At 39.8% G+C, this 16,762-nt stretch overlaps 1 protein-coding gene across 3 annotated transcripts; it reads left to right on the top strand.

Annotated features, from left to right (window-relative positions):
• Positions 1 to 1,071: 1,071 nt before the first annotated feature.
• Positions 1,072 to 16,501, top strand: LOC103720105 (cucumisin-like). Of its 3 annotated transcripts, XM_088720934.2 has the most exons (11): positions 1,072 to 8,394; positions 8,459 to 8,532; positions 11,483 to 11,574; positions 13,430 to 13,521; positions 13,644 to 13,881; positions 13,995 to 14,505; positions 14,628 to 14,710; positions 14,822 to 15,034; positions 15,135 to 15,246; positions 15,356 to 15,569; positions 15,892 to 16,501. In XM_088720934.2, the coding sequence occupies exons 3-11, from the start codon at positions 11,498 to 11,500 to the stop codon at positions 16,437 to 16,439; spliced, it is 2,088 nt and encodes a 695-aa protein (XP_088577060.1). In that variant the 5' UTR covers positions 1,072 to 8,394; positions 8,459 to 8,532; positions 11,483 to 11,497; the 3' UTR covers positions 16,440 to 16,501. The 3 variants fall into 3 exon arrangements, with proteins under 3 accessions (XP_088577060.1, XP_008807888.3, XP_038990453.2); XM_008809666.5 differs by having other exon boundaries at positions 4,856 to 8,532; XM_039134525.3 differs by lacking the exons at positions 1,072 to 8,394; positions 8,459 to 8,532 and adding an exon at positions 8,578 to 11,352.
• The last annotated feature ends 261 nt before the right edge of the window (positions 16,502 to 16,762 follow it).

Genomic DNA, 16,762 nt, shown 5'->3' with positions numbered 1-16,762 from the left:
ATAATCTACGTGCCAATTATAATATAGGAAACTTTAATTGATTCAACTCCCCCGTTTTTTCCTAAATCTTTTCTTTTCTTTCTTCTTTTTCTTTTTAATAAATTAACTCACTATTTATGTGTATTAGGGACTCTTTTGTATGAGTACAAGGTTCCTTTTAGCTTGATCTAGGCTTAATACTCTATTATAGCATGAAATCCCTTATTTTCCACCCGGATGAACAGTAACCCGGACTGACAGTGGGTTACTTCATCCCGGTTTTGATCCACTTTCGGGACTCCAAATTTGATGAAATTTTTACCTAACATTCTACACTCATAGGGAATTCCAAAAAGGTAACATGCATCACCATCGGAGGCCGATTGACCCCCGAAATAATTTGCCGAAGTTGGGACTTTGACACAGTTTTTCCGTAGTGCCGGAAAAATTTGTCAAAATCTGATTCTTCCTCTTTTAACCACCTCTACAATCCTTATCCGACCCCTCTAGACTACATCCACCCTTTGTATAGCCTAATATCATCAAAAGACTAGATAGAGATGGATATTTACCCTTTTTCTTTTTGAAAATCGAGGTCCTTGCGTAGAGGAGAAGGAGATCTACACTTTTTCCTTCAGCTGGCAGCGCAACCGAGATCCCTTTCCTCCTCGAATCCCCTTCCTCTTCTTCTTTCTTCTTCTTCTTCTTCTCTTTTTCTTTCTTTCTTTCCTCTCTGTTTCACGCCTGAGACTCCCCTCTCTGTCTCTCGGTTTCATTCCAAAAGCCAGCTCAAACCCTCCAATTAAATCACATCAAGGCACTATTCATCCTTTGTTTAATATTATTAAATTCCTATTTTACCCCTAACACTTCAACATATCTACCATTATGCCATTAACTTTTGATTCCTTCCTATTTTACCCTTACCACTTCAACGCATCTACAACTATGCCATTATCTTTTGATTCCTTCCAATTTTACCCCTTATATCAATTTTAAAGGACTATTGTATCCTTTTTTTATATAAAAAAAAATATTTTGGGGTTATTACATCCTCCTCCCTTATATAAAATTCGTCCTCGAATTTAAAAGAGTAAATTACCTGATTACTCAAAGGGGTGAATGTATCTGCTCTTCATATTCTGCTCGGTGTGGTATTGGGAATCAAATAAATTGGGAGTGTTTTACCTTCTATCTCTATCACATAGGTAGGATATACATACTTCGCTTCTATACTATCCCCTACAGGTGTACTAATAGCTAAGGGGATATGCATTAATATCTTATCCTTAGCTAACTTTTTAGCAAAATAAGGGGACACAAATGAATGGGTAGCTCCACAATCAAATAACACTCTAGCTTTAATCTTATCAATGAGGAGCATACCTGTCACAGCTGCATTCGATGCCTGTGCTTCCTGTGGATTTACCGTGAACACCCTTTCTTGCCCTCTGCCTGCTGGAGCTAACAGTTGAGATGGTCCAACACTCTGCTGTGACGCTGGTGTCTGACCTCTGCCTCTGCCTACAGGCCCCCTATTACTAGGCCTGTCCATCTGCACAGAAGGGTAGAATGTTAAAGGCACAAACTGCTGGGTGGCACCCTGCGGGCATTCTCTGGCAAAATGACCCGGCTGTCCACATCTGTAGCACACTCCCTGACCCATTCTGCATCTGCCAGGGTGCTGCTTCCCACATATGCCACATACTGGCCATGATTGGAACCTAGATTCAGTTCTGGCCATAGTGACTGGAGGACGAGGTACTGATGGTAGAAAAGTATCTTGTGATTGACCTCTTTCCCTCCATTTCCTCTTACGTGGGGTAGGTGGAGCTGAGCGTACAGACTGCACCGTCGGGCCCTCCGGGAGATCTACTCCCTCAGATCTACCTCTACTGCTTTGCTCCTTCCCCACACTCATTTTTCTCTGTTCTCTTTCAGCTCTTTCCTCTTTGTTTCTGGTCTCCCACTGTTTTGCTTTATCAATCAGCCTAGACAACGTGGGGACCTCTACTGCCAATACTGTATTATAAAGCGGGGAAATCAGACCCCGCCTGAATCTTTCTATCCTGGCAGCTTCAGTGGGGATGATGTAAGGAGCATACTTCCCCAATCTAGTGAACTCACGAGCGTACTCAGATACGCTCATTCCGGGCATCTGCTTCAGCCTCTCAAACTAAAGAGCCCGATTCTGCCTCTCAGTCGGAGACAAAAACTCATCCTTCACTGCTTGCCTGAACTCTTTCCAGGTTGGAGGATTCCTACTGTACAATCTGTCCTCCACTTGTCTCTGGTACCAGTCCCAGGCATCTTCCTTCATTGTAAGCCCTACAAGTTCTATAGCTCCTGCATCAGAACAGGGCAGTCTCCGTATCATCTTTTCAGTCTCCTCCAAGAATCTCTGAGGATCTTCACCTTCTTCCCCCTTAAACTCTGGGGTTCTAAGCCTCAGAAATTCCTATACAGTAATCCCCTCATCATCTAGAGCTCGCCTGGCCAAACTTCTTGGCACAGGTACAGGAGGTGAGATGGATACTACTGACGGGGCAGGAGGTTTCCCCCGAGCAATCTGCTCTCTCAGAGCCTGATTCTCCGCCAGTAACTGTTCCATCAATGCATCTCTACTTCCTACCTCTCCTTGATCATTAACCCTCCATCTATCAGCAGGAGGAGATTTTTCTCTTTGGGGCTCGACATGTGCAGAACCCGCATCCAATGCTATATCTGGCTCCATCCTCCTTCCAGGACGAGCAAGTCCTCTCCTTGGAGGTATTCTTTATATGTCTCTAAAAGAGTCAAAAAGAAAGGGCGGTCGTTACACACTGAGTCATAATATATTTTACTGAATTATAAATGACTCATCAATTAATATACAGAAAAATCCTATGCTCCATAGTATAATCCTATACTTAATCCTGACTCACCCTATTGCTCTGACAGGACTCTTCTTAACCTTTGCTCTGATACCACCTCTTGTCACGACCCCCGCCCCGTTCCCGGCGGGCCGCCGCGATGGTCCTAGGGTGCGGGTAGGCATAAGGCCACCAGCCACCACGTAGAACCCTACTACCTATCAATCATCAATAAATCTTGAAAAATCTGGCATAATACATGCACAAAATGATCACTTTTTCTATAGTGACCTGTCAGGATTATCTCAATACATACAACAACACTACCTGTCAGAGCAACAATCACATAATCTGTCACATAATGAACCTGGACAATATATATCAATACATCATCTCAGGCATATAACTCATCTACACACACATATATATATACCTGCTTCCTAATCCATCCATGGTCAAACCCATATCCACAACATGATCTATGACTGTAACTATGCACTATATACAATAGAAGGTTTATAATACACCAACAGGTATAAACCTCTATCTACATTATATTATACTATACTATGGAGCGGCACAGCTAGCAGGCAACCACTAATCCTGCTCCTCTCTATACAATACCTGCCCTGCAATCAAAAACACCAAACTGGGGAGTGAGTATATAAATACTCAGTGAGTGGAGTAGAGAGTATTATGCACATGAGACCAGATATAATCATGACTCGAGGTAAAATCTCAAGATCAATAACAAGATGAACATGAACTCAACATAGAGAATATGGAGTAAATCATCGCAATCTCAATCAACTCATCCGGAGCATATATAGAATAATCAAAGAAGTATGTATGATAACATGAATATGCTCAACAGGTTATAGTACTGAATCATATAAATCAGGTGTCAATAGGCTGAATCATCAACAAGACAGCTATCGGGAGGTGGGTTTTACGCCCCAGGCGAACCAGCAACAACTTCCTACTGCCATATGCATACATCGAATATGACACCACACCAATATGTAAATCATCACTAGACAGCTGTCGGGAGGTGGATTTTACGCCCCAGGCGAACCAGCAACAACTCCCTACTGTCACATGCATATGCAGGATAAGACACCATACTAATCATGTAAATGCTGGCCAGTATCCAGAACAGAAATCCATCTCACATCTACATACTAAACGGCACCTCGCGAGAATTCTACATCCGCGGAAAGCCATACTGCACCTCGCGGGGTCTTACTATGCCCGGCGGCAAGCAGAATATAAGTCGTAGGACCGGCCGATCCTACGCCTAGGGCCGTGTCCCCCCTAGGAAGGGACTGGGCTCCGCCCACCCAGAAGGCTACTATGTGCACAAAGGCCGATGTTCAACCCCATCGACTATAGGTGTCCTGCAGATACTGCCAAGCCATGCATAAATGCCATAATACACCCTCCCAATACTCTACTAAAAAGGAGCATAATCAAGACTACCACTCACTCGGCCACGACCCAATTATAACTAACATCAGGGTTGGGAGTGAGGAATCACGGGAGTACAATGCAACTCAATATACCATGAGAAGGGCTCTACAAGTCTTTTTTTTGGTGAAAATGCTCTACAAGTCTTTGAAATAGAGGAAATGAAATCAATTTACAAAAGAAGTCATTTCACAATTCAGATCCAATTTAATTACTCATAAAGGAGTATAATCAAAGCTACTACTCACAAGTCTTTGAAATGGAGGAAATGAAATCAATTTACAAAAGAAGTTATTTCACAATTCGGAATCAATTTGGTTACTCATCAACCCCTCGTAATTCCTCTCAATGTTCCCTCAAATGCATGTACAGGATAATCAAGCATGGAGAATCAAGATTATAGAGGAATCTACTACAATATCAATCAATATGCTCAAGTGGAACCAATTCACACTTGGCGACATTTATGAAAATGAATTAAGAATGCTCATGGTGCAAAGTACATGACTCCCACTCACCTGCCAATCCGGCACGGCCCTGATACGCCTCCAAAAGTCTACAGCTGGCAGTGTGGAACTTCTTCCTCTTGTTCCCTAGCTTCTTGCCCAACTGATACATGCATTTACAATATATTTAGTTTTGTATTAAGGGCTATAATCTACGTGCCAATTATAATATAGGAAACTTTAATTGATTCAACTCCCCCGTTTCCTAAATCTTTTCTTTTCTTTCTTCTTTTTCTTTTTAATAAATTAACTCACTATTTATGTGTATTAGGGACTCCTTTGCATGAGTACAAGGTCCCTTTTAGCTTGATCTAGGCTTAATACTCTATTATAGCATGAAATCCCTTATTTTCCACCCGGATGAACAGTAACCCGGACTGACAGTGGGTTACTTCATCCCGGTTTTGATCCACTTTCGGGACTCCAAATTTGATGAAATTTTTACCTAACATTCTACACTCATAGGGAATTCCAAAAAGGTAACATGCATCACCATCGGAGGCCGATTGACCCCCGAAATAATTTGCCGAAGTTGGGACTTCGACACAGTTTTTCCGTAGTGCCGGAAAAATTTGTCGAAATCCGATTCTTCCTCTTTTAACCACCTCTACAATCCTTATCCGACCCCTCTAGACTACATCCACCCTTTGTATAGCCTAATATCATCAAAAGACTAGATAGAGATGGATATTTACCCTTTTTCTTTTTGGAAATCGAGGTCCTTGCGTAGAGGAGAAGGAGATCTACACTTTTTCCTTCAGCTGGCAGCGCAACCGAGATCCCTTTCCTCCTCGAATCCCCTTCCTCTTCTTCTTTCTTCTTCTTCTTCTCTTTTTCTTTCTTTCTTTCCTCTCTGTTTCACGCCTGAGACTCCCCTCTCTGTCTCTCGGTTTCATTCCAAAAGCCAGCTCAAACCCTCCAATTAAATCACATCAAGGCACTATTCATCCTTTGTTTAATATTATTAAATTTCTATTTTACCCCTAACACTTCAACATATCTACCATTATGCCATTAACTTTTGATTCCTTCTCATTTTACCCTTACCACTTCAACGCATCTACAACTATGCCATTATCTTTTGATTCCTTCCAATTTTACCCCTTATATCAATTTTAAAGGACTATTCTATCCTTTTTTTATATAAAAAAAATATTTTGGGGTTATTACAGGAAGCCAATGATCATTCTCCACGAATTCGGAGCGAGCTGCGCAGGTATGAGGCGTTAAGTCGCCGGAAGCTCGTTCATGAATCCGTGAAGAGGGAACCTCAGCCCGGCTCAGAGCGTCTCCACATACGCCCCGATCCGACCTCGTGGAGGGTCGGTGACTCGAGCCTCGGGCCCCGGGAGTTCAAGAATAAACTCACGCAGGTAGAATAACTGGGCCCGAACCAAGCCCAGCTCCTCTTCAGTCAGACTCGAGCTGATACCACCCGGACCGTGGTCCACCTCGAGCTTGGCCTCCTCCACATATGAAGAAGCCCGAGCTCAGAACGGACCCATGCCGGGCTCAGGAGCTCTTGCAGGAGAACCCATTGCATTTGACATCAAGGGCTCCGCTTTACTCAGAAAATCAAGAAAAGAGGACGAGAAGACGAAGAAAAAGATGGAAAAAAGTGAACACCCTCCTAGCGACCGAGAAGGAAAAGACACCTACCTAAGATGTCACCAGAAAGGATAGCTGGAAAAAAAGAGAGACCGCCTGGAATCGAAGATGAAGGACAAGAGTCCGCTGCAAAACTCGCCGGAAAGCACCAAGAATACTCGAAGAACTTGAGGGCGACGGCAGGGAGGAAGAAGAATGAGAGTGATGGAGGACAAATGGAGGCCCTAAGACATCCCCAAGCCCTTATATAGCCTACCTCAACGGCTCTGATCGGCCTGCCCGGACGGCCGAGCAGCCATATCACGCCACGTGGCAGGCCCAGAAGTTTCCTCAGCAGATCTTCCTGTATCGCGGCGCTAAAGGCCGGTCATCATGATGGCCGTCTCGGGGAGCGGGGCATTGATGATTGACCCCTCGCGTACCGTCAGATAACGCCTCGGAAGGGAGCGCGCACGCAACGCATTGAAGAGCTCTCTTAACCACTTCCGTTAACAGCTCGAACCACTCAAGCTTGACTCGGGAAGCTCGACCTGAAGCCGATTAGCTCCAAAGATAAGAAAGATGCATCCCACACGGCACATACACCTTCACGGACATGTGGCTGTAGCACAGAACGATCCACTGCTCAGTTACTTCCTTCGCTCGAGCCAAAGAACGACTCGAACTCGGAAGTCGGAGGGCAAATGATGGGAGGCAAAATGGATCGTCCTACTCTGGCATGAAGTCACCCAACGGCCTAAACCGGCCCTCCGAGGCCCTCCGCTGGCGGCGGAGGCCTCTCCTTCTCCCTCCCCTGCTCGTTCTCTCTTTCACCTCGTCTTCTCCGACTTCGGCTCTCGGTACGGGCCCGGTACCAAGAACGATGAACCAGTCCGGTAGGCCACCGGTACGCCTACTGGTACCGGTTCGGAATACCTTGTTCTTAATTCATAATTTCATATTTACTAGCAGCAACATGCTGCTTAAGTCATGGGCATGCTCCTACATTAATTAACGTAAAAGTTACTAAATACTATGCAATGGACATGTTAAATAACAATCATCACATATATCAGGAGTGGAGAAAAAAACATTAAATTTCAAACTCGAAAGGGATCTTTGTAATTCTTGAAGAATGAGGGGCAAAAGAATCTCATGGTTGTATTTATTTAAGGATAATATAATAATATCCAGTTTTACCCAAAAAAGAAAAGAATGAGGGGTAAAAGGATTGATCGAGAAATCTAGCCCTTTAGTGCTTATATCAAAATTTGTTTATTATTCTAAGAGAATTAAACTGCTTTAGTTTTATCATATTTCAACAATGGTTGCTGAAAAAAGTACATATGAAATAGTGATCATTGTCAAGTTTCAACATCAAAGCTTGATGAATATGCCCAGTGTTGCAAAATGAACTGATGAACCTGCATATCCACTGCAGAAGCGTAAGTCAAGCAATTCATTTCCATAACAATTAGGCCTGGTGAAAAGATTCTGGAGACATTTATTGGAACGTGAGGTTGTCTCACCTTCTAAAATGAAATTTTTATTTTTGATTCTCAAACATTCGAGGGTTCTCTTCTGCATCAAAACAAATCATCTTTTTTCAGGGTTTAGATGGTGATATATTATGGGTTTCCATATCAAATAACCACTTAAATTCACTAGCTCTCTGCCCATTTAAGTTTGTTGGAAAGGTATGCTTCAATTTTGTTCAAATCATATTTCAAGCATAAAGCACGCTCGATTGTATTGTCAGTTGAGCATGCCTACTTTTGACCATGTTTTCTATGAATTTATTATTTTGCTATTATAGGGTCATTTTAGATGAATTTGTCACTGTTGGCGGTGTTCCATTTTCAGAGGTTCATATTTTTCTTAATGTATCTATTGGCAAATCTTTTTTTACTGTTCCTTGTTTATCTAATTTTGTTCTTTCTTTTGTAATATCACTTGACACCATGGAGAGCAAGATAAGGCCAAATATTTTCTTTGCAGGAGAGGTAATATTTGGGCCTGTTTAGAATTATTTGTGCAAGTGCGTCACACGAAGTGTATTTTTGGCAGGTACTAAATATTGATGGACTTATTTTTGGCTGGTACTAAATATTGATGGACTTACTGGTGGATCCAACTTTCAGGTATTGCATATGCTAATAGATAGTCTCACCTTATTTGGCATATCGCAAAACCATTATGAACTAGATAACAGATATTGAAAGTAAGTTGTAGTTGCATATATGTAACATAACTAAAATCACTTGAAAGTTTGATAGCTTCATTGTTCTTAGAAGTATGGACTGAATGTAGTTCTTTATTTTTATGAGACATTGTGGATAGTATTATTATACATTGTAGCTTTGTTCCATTGATTGCATTATTTTGTTATATTATATTGCAATGAATTTATTGAGCTTTTGCAAGTTTCAACGCTTGCTCTTTTATAAACTAGGTGTCAATGGTAGACATTATCTTAAGGCCAAGGTTCAAAATTACCTTCTGTTTCGTTCTTATGAGTTCCAGTCTCAATGGTTCTATTGGTTTCATTTGAAATGTGAATCAAAAAATAAAATATAAAAACTAGTGCAAAATAAAGTAAATAAAGAACAATAACTTAGACATTGTTTGAGAATATATTTTTTTCTGCGACCTTAAATGTGATCTTTTGTAGTTTTGCATTGAAACAATCAAAAAAACATATTTTGAAAATAAATGTTCAGAAAGTCATGTTTAGAGTGTAGAATATTATTTACAGTCTAACTCATTATAGCAGAAATGTCTATAAGATTTGAGCCCGAGTATAGGAAAAGCTACATCAAATATTTACTTCTCTGAATTTGCTTGCATCCTCTGAACTTGCAGAATTTCAACTAGTCTAGAGAAAATGCTCAATAACATTGAAAGTATGAATAAATGCAAACGATTAGAATTAAAAACCGATATCTGTTTAAATTGGCTTCTAGTTAGTTCCCTGGTTTTGGTTTGGTTGGGACCAGAAACCGAAACTCTTTATTTCAATTTCAGAATTTTGGATAGAACTTCTATGTTATTGATTTTTTGTTATAGTTCTAGGGATGTTTTGTTTTGATATAAGTACGTAGGTCATCTCTGTATCCAGATGTGTCCATATTGTCAACCTTTTTCAATGGTATCAAAGCCAATGACAGATTCACTGTCATTTGAATTCAGTTTGCTTGGTGCCTACAGCATTTGGAATAACTGACAAACTCCAAATTAAAAAATAATTTGGCTAGGAATTTCTTGAAATTGCTAAGATTTTTTTCTTGTGTTTTTTTATTTGCAAGCGCCATGTTATTAAGAAGCATGCTTACTGAAGTGTCAGAAAAGAAAAATGCATGACTATATCACTAATTAGAGCATTTTTAAACAACTTGAATATTGTGTCTGATGCAGGATAACCGTAGGGAACCTAATAATTAATGCCACTCTAATATGTTAAACCCTAACCCAAACTTATTCGAACTTAAATGCTAAAGAACCTAATAATTTTTGACCCCAACACAATTCGTAGGTCTATCTGGTTATGACAGGTTGGTTATATATCAACCATTTGCAACTCTAATGCCATTTGATAGGCCAAAAAACATATATAGATGTTTAGCAAAAAATTAACATACGAGCAATATTTTTCTCATTTCTCTTTTGTCATAGTTGTTGGATCACGTTAATGATACATCATGAGAAAAGCTACTGTGTTTGAGTACACAACTAACCAAGATTCATGGTTTTATTTTGAAAAAAAATTATCAACATATCCTCTCGAATTGTTAGATAGAAGGCTTTAATAATGATGCTGTTTCATTATGATGAATCCCATCAAATTTATTTTATTTAAGAAAACAAATTCTTTGTTATATTCATTATATCAATTAAAATAGCTTTCAGCCAAAAGAAATTTATGATGGTAGTTATTTGCCCACCCTATCTTTTAACATAATTTAGTTTGAACCATTATTGTCACAATGATTGTTATAGTAGCATGATAATTAAAATTAACGGACAATAACAAAAGAATAATAGCGTAAATTTTCAAATCACTACTCACAGAAGAAAATTATTTTCTCATCAGGTCGTACATACTAATTCAGTGGAGGGTGGTACAAAAATTTGAATAACTTTATAAAATATCAATTTTTTAGTGAATATTATAATATCAAATTATTCCATTATATAACTTCCATTATAATGGGATAGTGTATAGGTAACCATATAATTTAAATAGTTTCTATCATGTGCATAATGCAATGAGCAATCTATGAAATCATTATGTAATAATGGTTACAGTGTCATAACGACTGTTAATTCGTGGTCAAAATTATCCTCAGTTTTTTCCATTTTATGTTTAATTAAAATAAAGTATGGGATAGTATTGTTGATCACTTAAATGTCTCTTATATATTTAGAAAATTGTGAAGATCGATCAAAGCAAAAACAGCTGAAGTCGAGAGTGATTTTCCGATGTTGGGGATGCCACACTCCACTTGCATGTGCATGGCCCCTACAAGACATTGCATAGCATCTGTACACAATGCTGGCTAGTGTAGGGACATTTGTCAACCTTTTCACTTGTTTAGGTTAGATAAATGCGTGAAAGGGGAAAGCATACAGATGGGTAAAATAAATGCTGGCGAAGATATGCTTTCCATTTGTACCAAAAAAAGATTGCTTTCGATATACTACAAGGTTGCCACCTTTTGCGTTCTCCTTAAGCGATTTCCTTCCATTGACTATCTCTACCCTTTCAATCAATAAATATGGAGGAAACGGCCTAGTTTCCTAAATTATTCCTAAACAAGGACATCATAGCACAGAGGAATCACCTTCTTCTCAAAGCCTCTTGAAATATCATTCCCATGAGACCTGCTCAATGTCTTCTCCTTGCCCTTGCCTCCATCTATCTTTGGTCTTCTTCCACTCATGCTGTTGATCAAGTGAGACAGGTGAGAAGTCGGGCAAGAGCAGATCATTTCTTGGAGCTGCATGCAATTCCCACCCACCGTTTCTAGCCCCATTTCTATTATATGCAATGGAACATGAATATTTCAATCATTTGGGATGATGCATATGCAGGTTTATATTGTTTATATGGGGGACCAGAATTTGGAGGATTATTCGGCTGAGACTCTACATCTCAATTTACTTGATCAAGTGCTCGAAAGCAGGTTTGTCTCTCATTATATTTATACTTTATAGAAGAAGGGGTTCAATTTACTTGAGCTCATGAGTCCATGAATTTTAATTTGATATTGCATGCATTCAAGTTTTTTCTTGTTCTCACAGAAGTTATTTATAGAAAATTATTCTGATTGCTTGTTAGAGCAAATATTAGAAAAAAAAAATCATGTTCAGTTATGTTCAAGGAATGCGGAACCGTTCCGAATTGGACAGTTCCGCCCGTTCTGAGCCGTACCGGATACGACTCCGGCATAGAAAACGGTCCGCCGCCGGAGACGGAGAAGAAGAAGAGAAAGAGAGAGCAAGCAGGGGAGGAAGGGAGGAGCGGCGGTAGGCGCCGGCGGAGGGCCGCGTCCCCTGGTTCAAAACAGGGGATGTGACCGCAGCCTCCGCCGCCACCGCCGACCCTCCATGGCCCTCCGCCGGCGTCTGCTGCTGCTCCTTCTCCCTCCTCGTCCGTTCGCTCTCTTTTTCTCCTCCTTCTCTGGCTCCTGCGAGTTTTCTCTCTTGGTACGAGCCCGACACGATCCGTACCAACTCGTGTCGTTGGGCAACCAATACGGTACCCAGTACCGGCACAATAGACCTTGGTTATGTTACCTTCTTTTCTTTATTTATTTTCAGTCGATCCTTTCTTTTTTCCTTTTTTTCTTTCTTGTGACTCTACAAGAAAGTTAAACAATGCTGAAAAAATTGAAACAAAAAATACTGTCCATTATATCCCCTACACTTTTTAGGAGCATTGGGGATTATATCCCATAAATGGAAGGATTTTGTGATTCACTGTATTTATGATCCCCACATTTTATAAATGCATTGAGCTAGCGTTAAATGCTATGAAACGTGGGGACCCCCATGCAGGGCGAAGATTTAGTGGGTTGGATATTATGAAATACAAGGTAAGAACCACCCGGCCACCTTAATAATAATCCACTATGTTAAAGTAAGGTTTTATTATGGTTATTAAAAGCTTATACATATTATAAAAGATACTCATTTGAATACATTTTGATATTTCATATTTTATAATTATTTATTTTAATAAAAATTCTATCCTTTTCCCTTGTATACAAAATGAAAAAGACTATCGATAGTATTTAATATAAAATTTTAATATTTTTATATCATATAATTTAATTTTTTTATAATTTTCAATATAGTTTTAATTTTAATACAAAATTTGGTCTGATCAATGATTAAGATTCTAGGCCAAATTGATATCTTGCATATTTATTTAGGATTAGAATTGAACTCATTATTAATGTATACTTGTAGATAGAATTTTTATTTTGTATTAGCAATTCAAAGAGTATTTTTGACTTAGGATAGTAAATACCAGTTACAAACTAATAAATGGGAATTTATTATAAGGGCTGGATAAAATGTTTTCTGGTGGTGTTTTTCAAAAAATCCAACTAAAATAATGTTGTGGATTCTATGATAAAGATGTGCCAGAAACTAATACTCTGGAATTTATCATAAATGGTGGGCCAAGTGTTTACTAAGGTTCTATGATAAAAGACGAGTTATAAACCAATGCCCGACGATTATCATAAATCCGAAGCAAAGTGTTATTTATCGATATGTTTTTTAAATATCGATAAAATAATGTTGCAGATGCTATGATTTCTTTTAGTGAGAAACAGAAGAAAAGGGTTCCACCTACTTCAAATTTTTAGTTCATTATTTTTTCAAATTGTACATGTATTTGCACATGCTTGTATACTACTCTCTTGCTCTCTCTCTCTTGCTCGTCGCGTTGCACTAGTGTTGAAATAAAAACATAGAAAATAAGTGCTCGAACTGATCAAAATTCTACGAAATATGGTTGAAATGGTGCAGTTCAGCTCGTGAATGCTTGGTCTATAGCTATAAAAGGAGCTTTAATGGATTTGCTGCCAAACTTATGGATCAAGAGCGAAAAAAGCTAGCTGGTATTTTCTTTCAAACAATGCTTGGACTGTCTTAATTTGCAAATCCCGTTTTTGATAGATAATTATAACTCCAAGTAGATAAATCTGAATTATATGATTATATATTTTGGACAAACTTGTAGGCATGGGAGGGATAGTATCAGTGTTCCCCAGTAGAACCCTAAAGCTTCACACCACAAGATCATGGGACTTCTTAGGTTTCACCAAAACTGCAAGGAGAAATCTAGCATTGGAGAGGGATGTCATTGTTGGGATGTTTGACACAGGAATCTGGCCTGAAGCCAAATCTTTTAGCAATGAGGGGCTTGGTCCACCACCAAAAAGATGGAAAGGAGCCTGTCTAAATTTCACATGTAACAAGTACGCACTCCCTTATCAATTCCTCTCATCTTGTTGGAAGCTCTATCTAAATTAGAATCAGCTTTTTTTTTTCTTTTGAGAAACACTAACATGCACTATGCCCACCATGACAGTAAAATTATTGGAGCCCGTTACTACCATTCCTCAGTCTCTCCCCCGGGTGAGGAACTCTCAGCACGTGATTTCCAAGGCCACGGCAGCCACACTGCATCCACGGTGGCTGGGCATGCGGTGGGGAACGCGAGCCTGTACGACCTGGCAAGTGGGACTGCCAGAGGTGCAGTACCCTCGGCTAGGATTGCAGTGTACAAAATTTGTTGGGAAGATAGATGCAAAGGTCATGACATCTTGGCCGCCTTCGATGATGCAATAGCTGATGGTGTCGACATCATATCCATTTCTATTGGGTTTCGCTCTCCAGTTGCGTATTTCGAAGACCCCATAGCCATTGGCTCCTTCCATGCAATGAAGAAGGGGATTCTAACATCAGCATCAGCTGGTAATGAGGGTCCAGGTCGTGGTACCGCATCGAATGTCGCTCCGTGGATCCTGGTAGCTGCAGCTAGCACCATAGATCGGCATTTCATAGACAAATTGTTTCTAGGAAACAGTGAGACTATCGTGGTAAGTGCTGTTGGTTATTTAGCTTATGCTTTTTTTCCCTCCCTCCTTGAATAAAATCTGTTTCTTACCTCTAGATTATGTCCAATTACTTAATCTTGACATGGTTTGCTCCTTTTTGATAGGGAAGTTCTGTCAATACTTTCCCCACAGAGAAAAGGTTTTACCCACTACTCATTTCTCTTGGTGACGGCAATACGTCCGGAAGGTAATGCGGTCAGCGTAGATAACTCGTTTTCATGCTTACCGGACAACGGCCTATCTTCTCTTTATTCGATTTTCATTCAATCATTTTTTTTTTCTTTTTTTTTTCTCGCAGTTATTGTGACCTAGGGTCCCTAAATGAGAGTCAGGTGCGCGGCAAGATTATTCTGTGCCCAAGTACGGCTGATGGATCAGGACCTTTAAAAGCTGGCGCTAAGGGTATGGTGATGATTGATAAGATAGATGACGCATTCACATACCCTCTTCCAGCACTCGTTGTTCCTCTTAGCGAGCGCAAGAAGCTTATACATTATAGCAACAATGCCAGGTAATTTTATTTTCCTGCATTTTAAATGCAAAGCGATCGAAATGTTTGGGACATTCATGTGTCGTTGCATCTGAATCCCTTACAATGGGGATTGGATCAGGAAACCTGTGGCTAACATTCACAAAAGCGAAGAGGTATTGGATCCTAAAGCCCCTACTGTTGCTGCTTTCTCTTCTAGAGGGCCAAATAACATCACGAAGGACATTCTGAAGGTACATTTCAGAAGATACATAGAATGCAGATGATTTATGACATTCCACATTTATGTTAGGAACTAATTGTTAGAATGTACGATCATAATGGTGTTGGGAAATTTTGCAGCCTGATATAAGTGCTCCTGGAGTTGATATCTTGGCAGCATGGTCCCCTAAGGCCATGGTGTCAGATTCTAAGTTGGATACACGTTCGGTCAAGTACAACATTATATCTGGAACATCCATGGCTTGCCCTCACGTGACAGGCATTGCTGCATATGTTAGATCATTCCACCCAACATGGTCTCCAGCAGCCATCATGTCTGCTCTGATTACAACTGGTAATTGTTCTACCTTCTAGAAGTCTTTTATCTAAATTTTTTTCCTTAACCCCAAATTCAACCAAAATTGAAAAATTATGGATAAGATTTTTCAAGTAATCTAAGATACAAAACTGTCCTAACCTTGAGGTTTAAAAATCATGATTACTTCAGGCCAATCAGCTACCCCTTGGAGCTTCATGATCTTGTTTCTAGGGATCGATCTTTTACCTTTAACTATAAAAAATAAAACATGATTACTTAACAATCATAATAATCTATGTTCGATACTTTCATATAAATTAACTATATGCAATACTTTTTGTTTTGATTTGTCATGTAGCTTCACCAATGAATCCTTCCTACCATTCGGATGCTGAACTAGCTTATGGAGCTGGCCAGGTCAACCCAAGAAAGGCACGGAGTCCAGGTCTTGTGTATGATGCCACTGCAGGAGATTACGCAGAAGTGCTGTGCCATCAAGGCTACAATAAGTCGATGATTAGGCGCATAGCTGGAGATGAGATCACTTGTCCCAAGAATGCAAAAGGATCTGCAAGGGATCTGAACTACCCTTCAATGGCTGCCTACGTTCATACAGATAAAAGCTTTCGAGTGCAGTTTCCAAGGACGGTTACAAATGTTGGCCATTCAAACTCCAGATACACAGCAAGGATCAACTCCAGCTCCAAACTTAATGTTACAGTGAATCCCAAAGTGCTATCTTTTACTAAATTGTATGAGAAGCAAAAATTTGTTGTGACGGTTTCCGGGGGGCCACTCTCGTTTCGTTCGGTTGCCTCAGCTTCCATCATATGGTCTGATGGCAACCATCAAGTCAGGAGCCCAATATGTGTGCACACAGACTATAATCGAGCTTCCCATGTCTGAGGAATTTGTTTCCTTTTTTTTAAATTCAATAATGAGCGAACTGATAGCTTAATTTTACTTCAGATTTCAGCTGCTTCTTCCATCTATTTCTTATAATTAACTTATGTGATGCATTAGCAAATGCAAGTAATGAGTATTTAAATTCGTTTTCTCAAAACAAGAAAAAGGAAGAAGAGTATTGGAATTTAGGTTTGGTGATTTGAGGTTAGGTAGTAGCACTTGATACACAAGACTCTTGATATGATCAAGCCCTTGCCACTGGATGCCTAACCGGCTTTGGATAAGTACGGCAAGTCGAATCCCAGCTTTGATTTCTTTTTTGA

The sequence above is a fragment of the Phoenix dactylifera genome, chromosome 1, assembly GCF_051530095.1.
Source record: "Phoenix dactylifera cultivar Ajwa chromosome 1, Ajwa_hap1_PhDact_Kaust_v1.1, whole genome shotgun sequence".
Taxonomy (NCBI): domain Eukaryota; kingdom Viridiplantae; phylum Streptophyta; class Magnoliopsida; order Arecales; family Arecaceae; genus Phoenix; species Phoenix dactylifera.
Note: the sequence above shows the minus strand (reverse complement) of the source record. Positions and strands in the feature narration are given on the sequence as shown.

What these genes read in the sequence shown, in the direction of transcription:
- LOC103720105 (XM_039134525.3), top strand. Translation starts at nt 11,266, where the DNA reads ATGAGACCTGCTCAATGTCTTCTCCTTGCCCTTGCCTCCATCTATCTT. An exon ending in CTAAATTTCACATGTAACAA is followed by an intron (nt 13,882 to 13,994) that starts GTACGCACTCCC and finishes CCACCATGACAG; the next exon opens with TAAAATTATTGGAGCCCGTT. An exon ending in TCACGAAGGACATTCTGAAG is followed by an intron (nt 15,247 to 15,355) that starts GTACATTTCAGA and finishes GAAATTTTGCAG; the next exon opens with CCTGATATAAGTGCTCCTGG.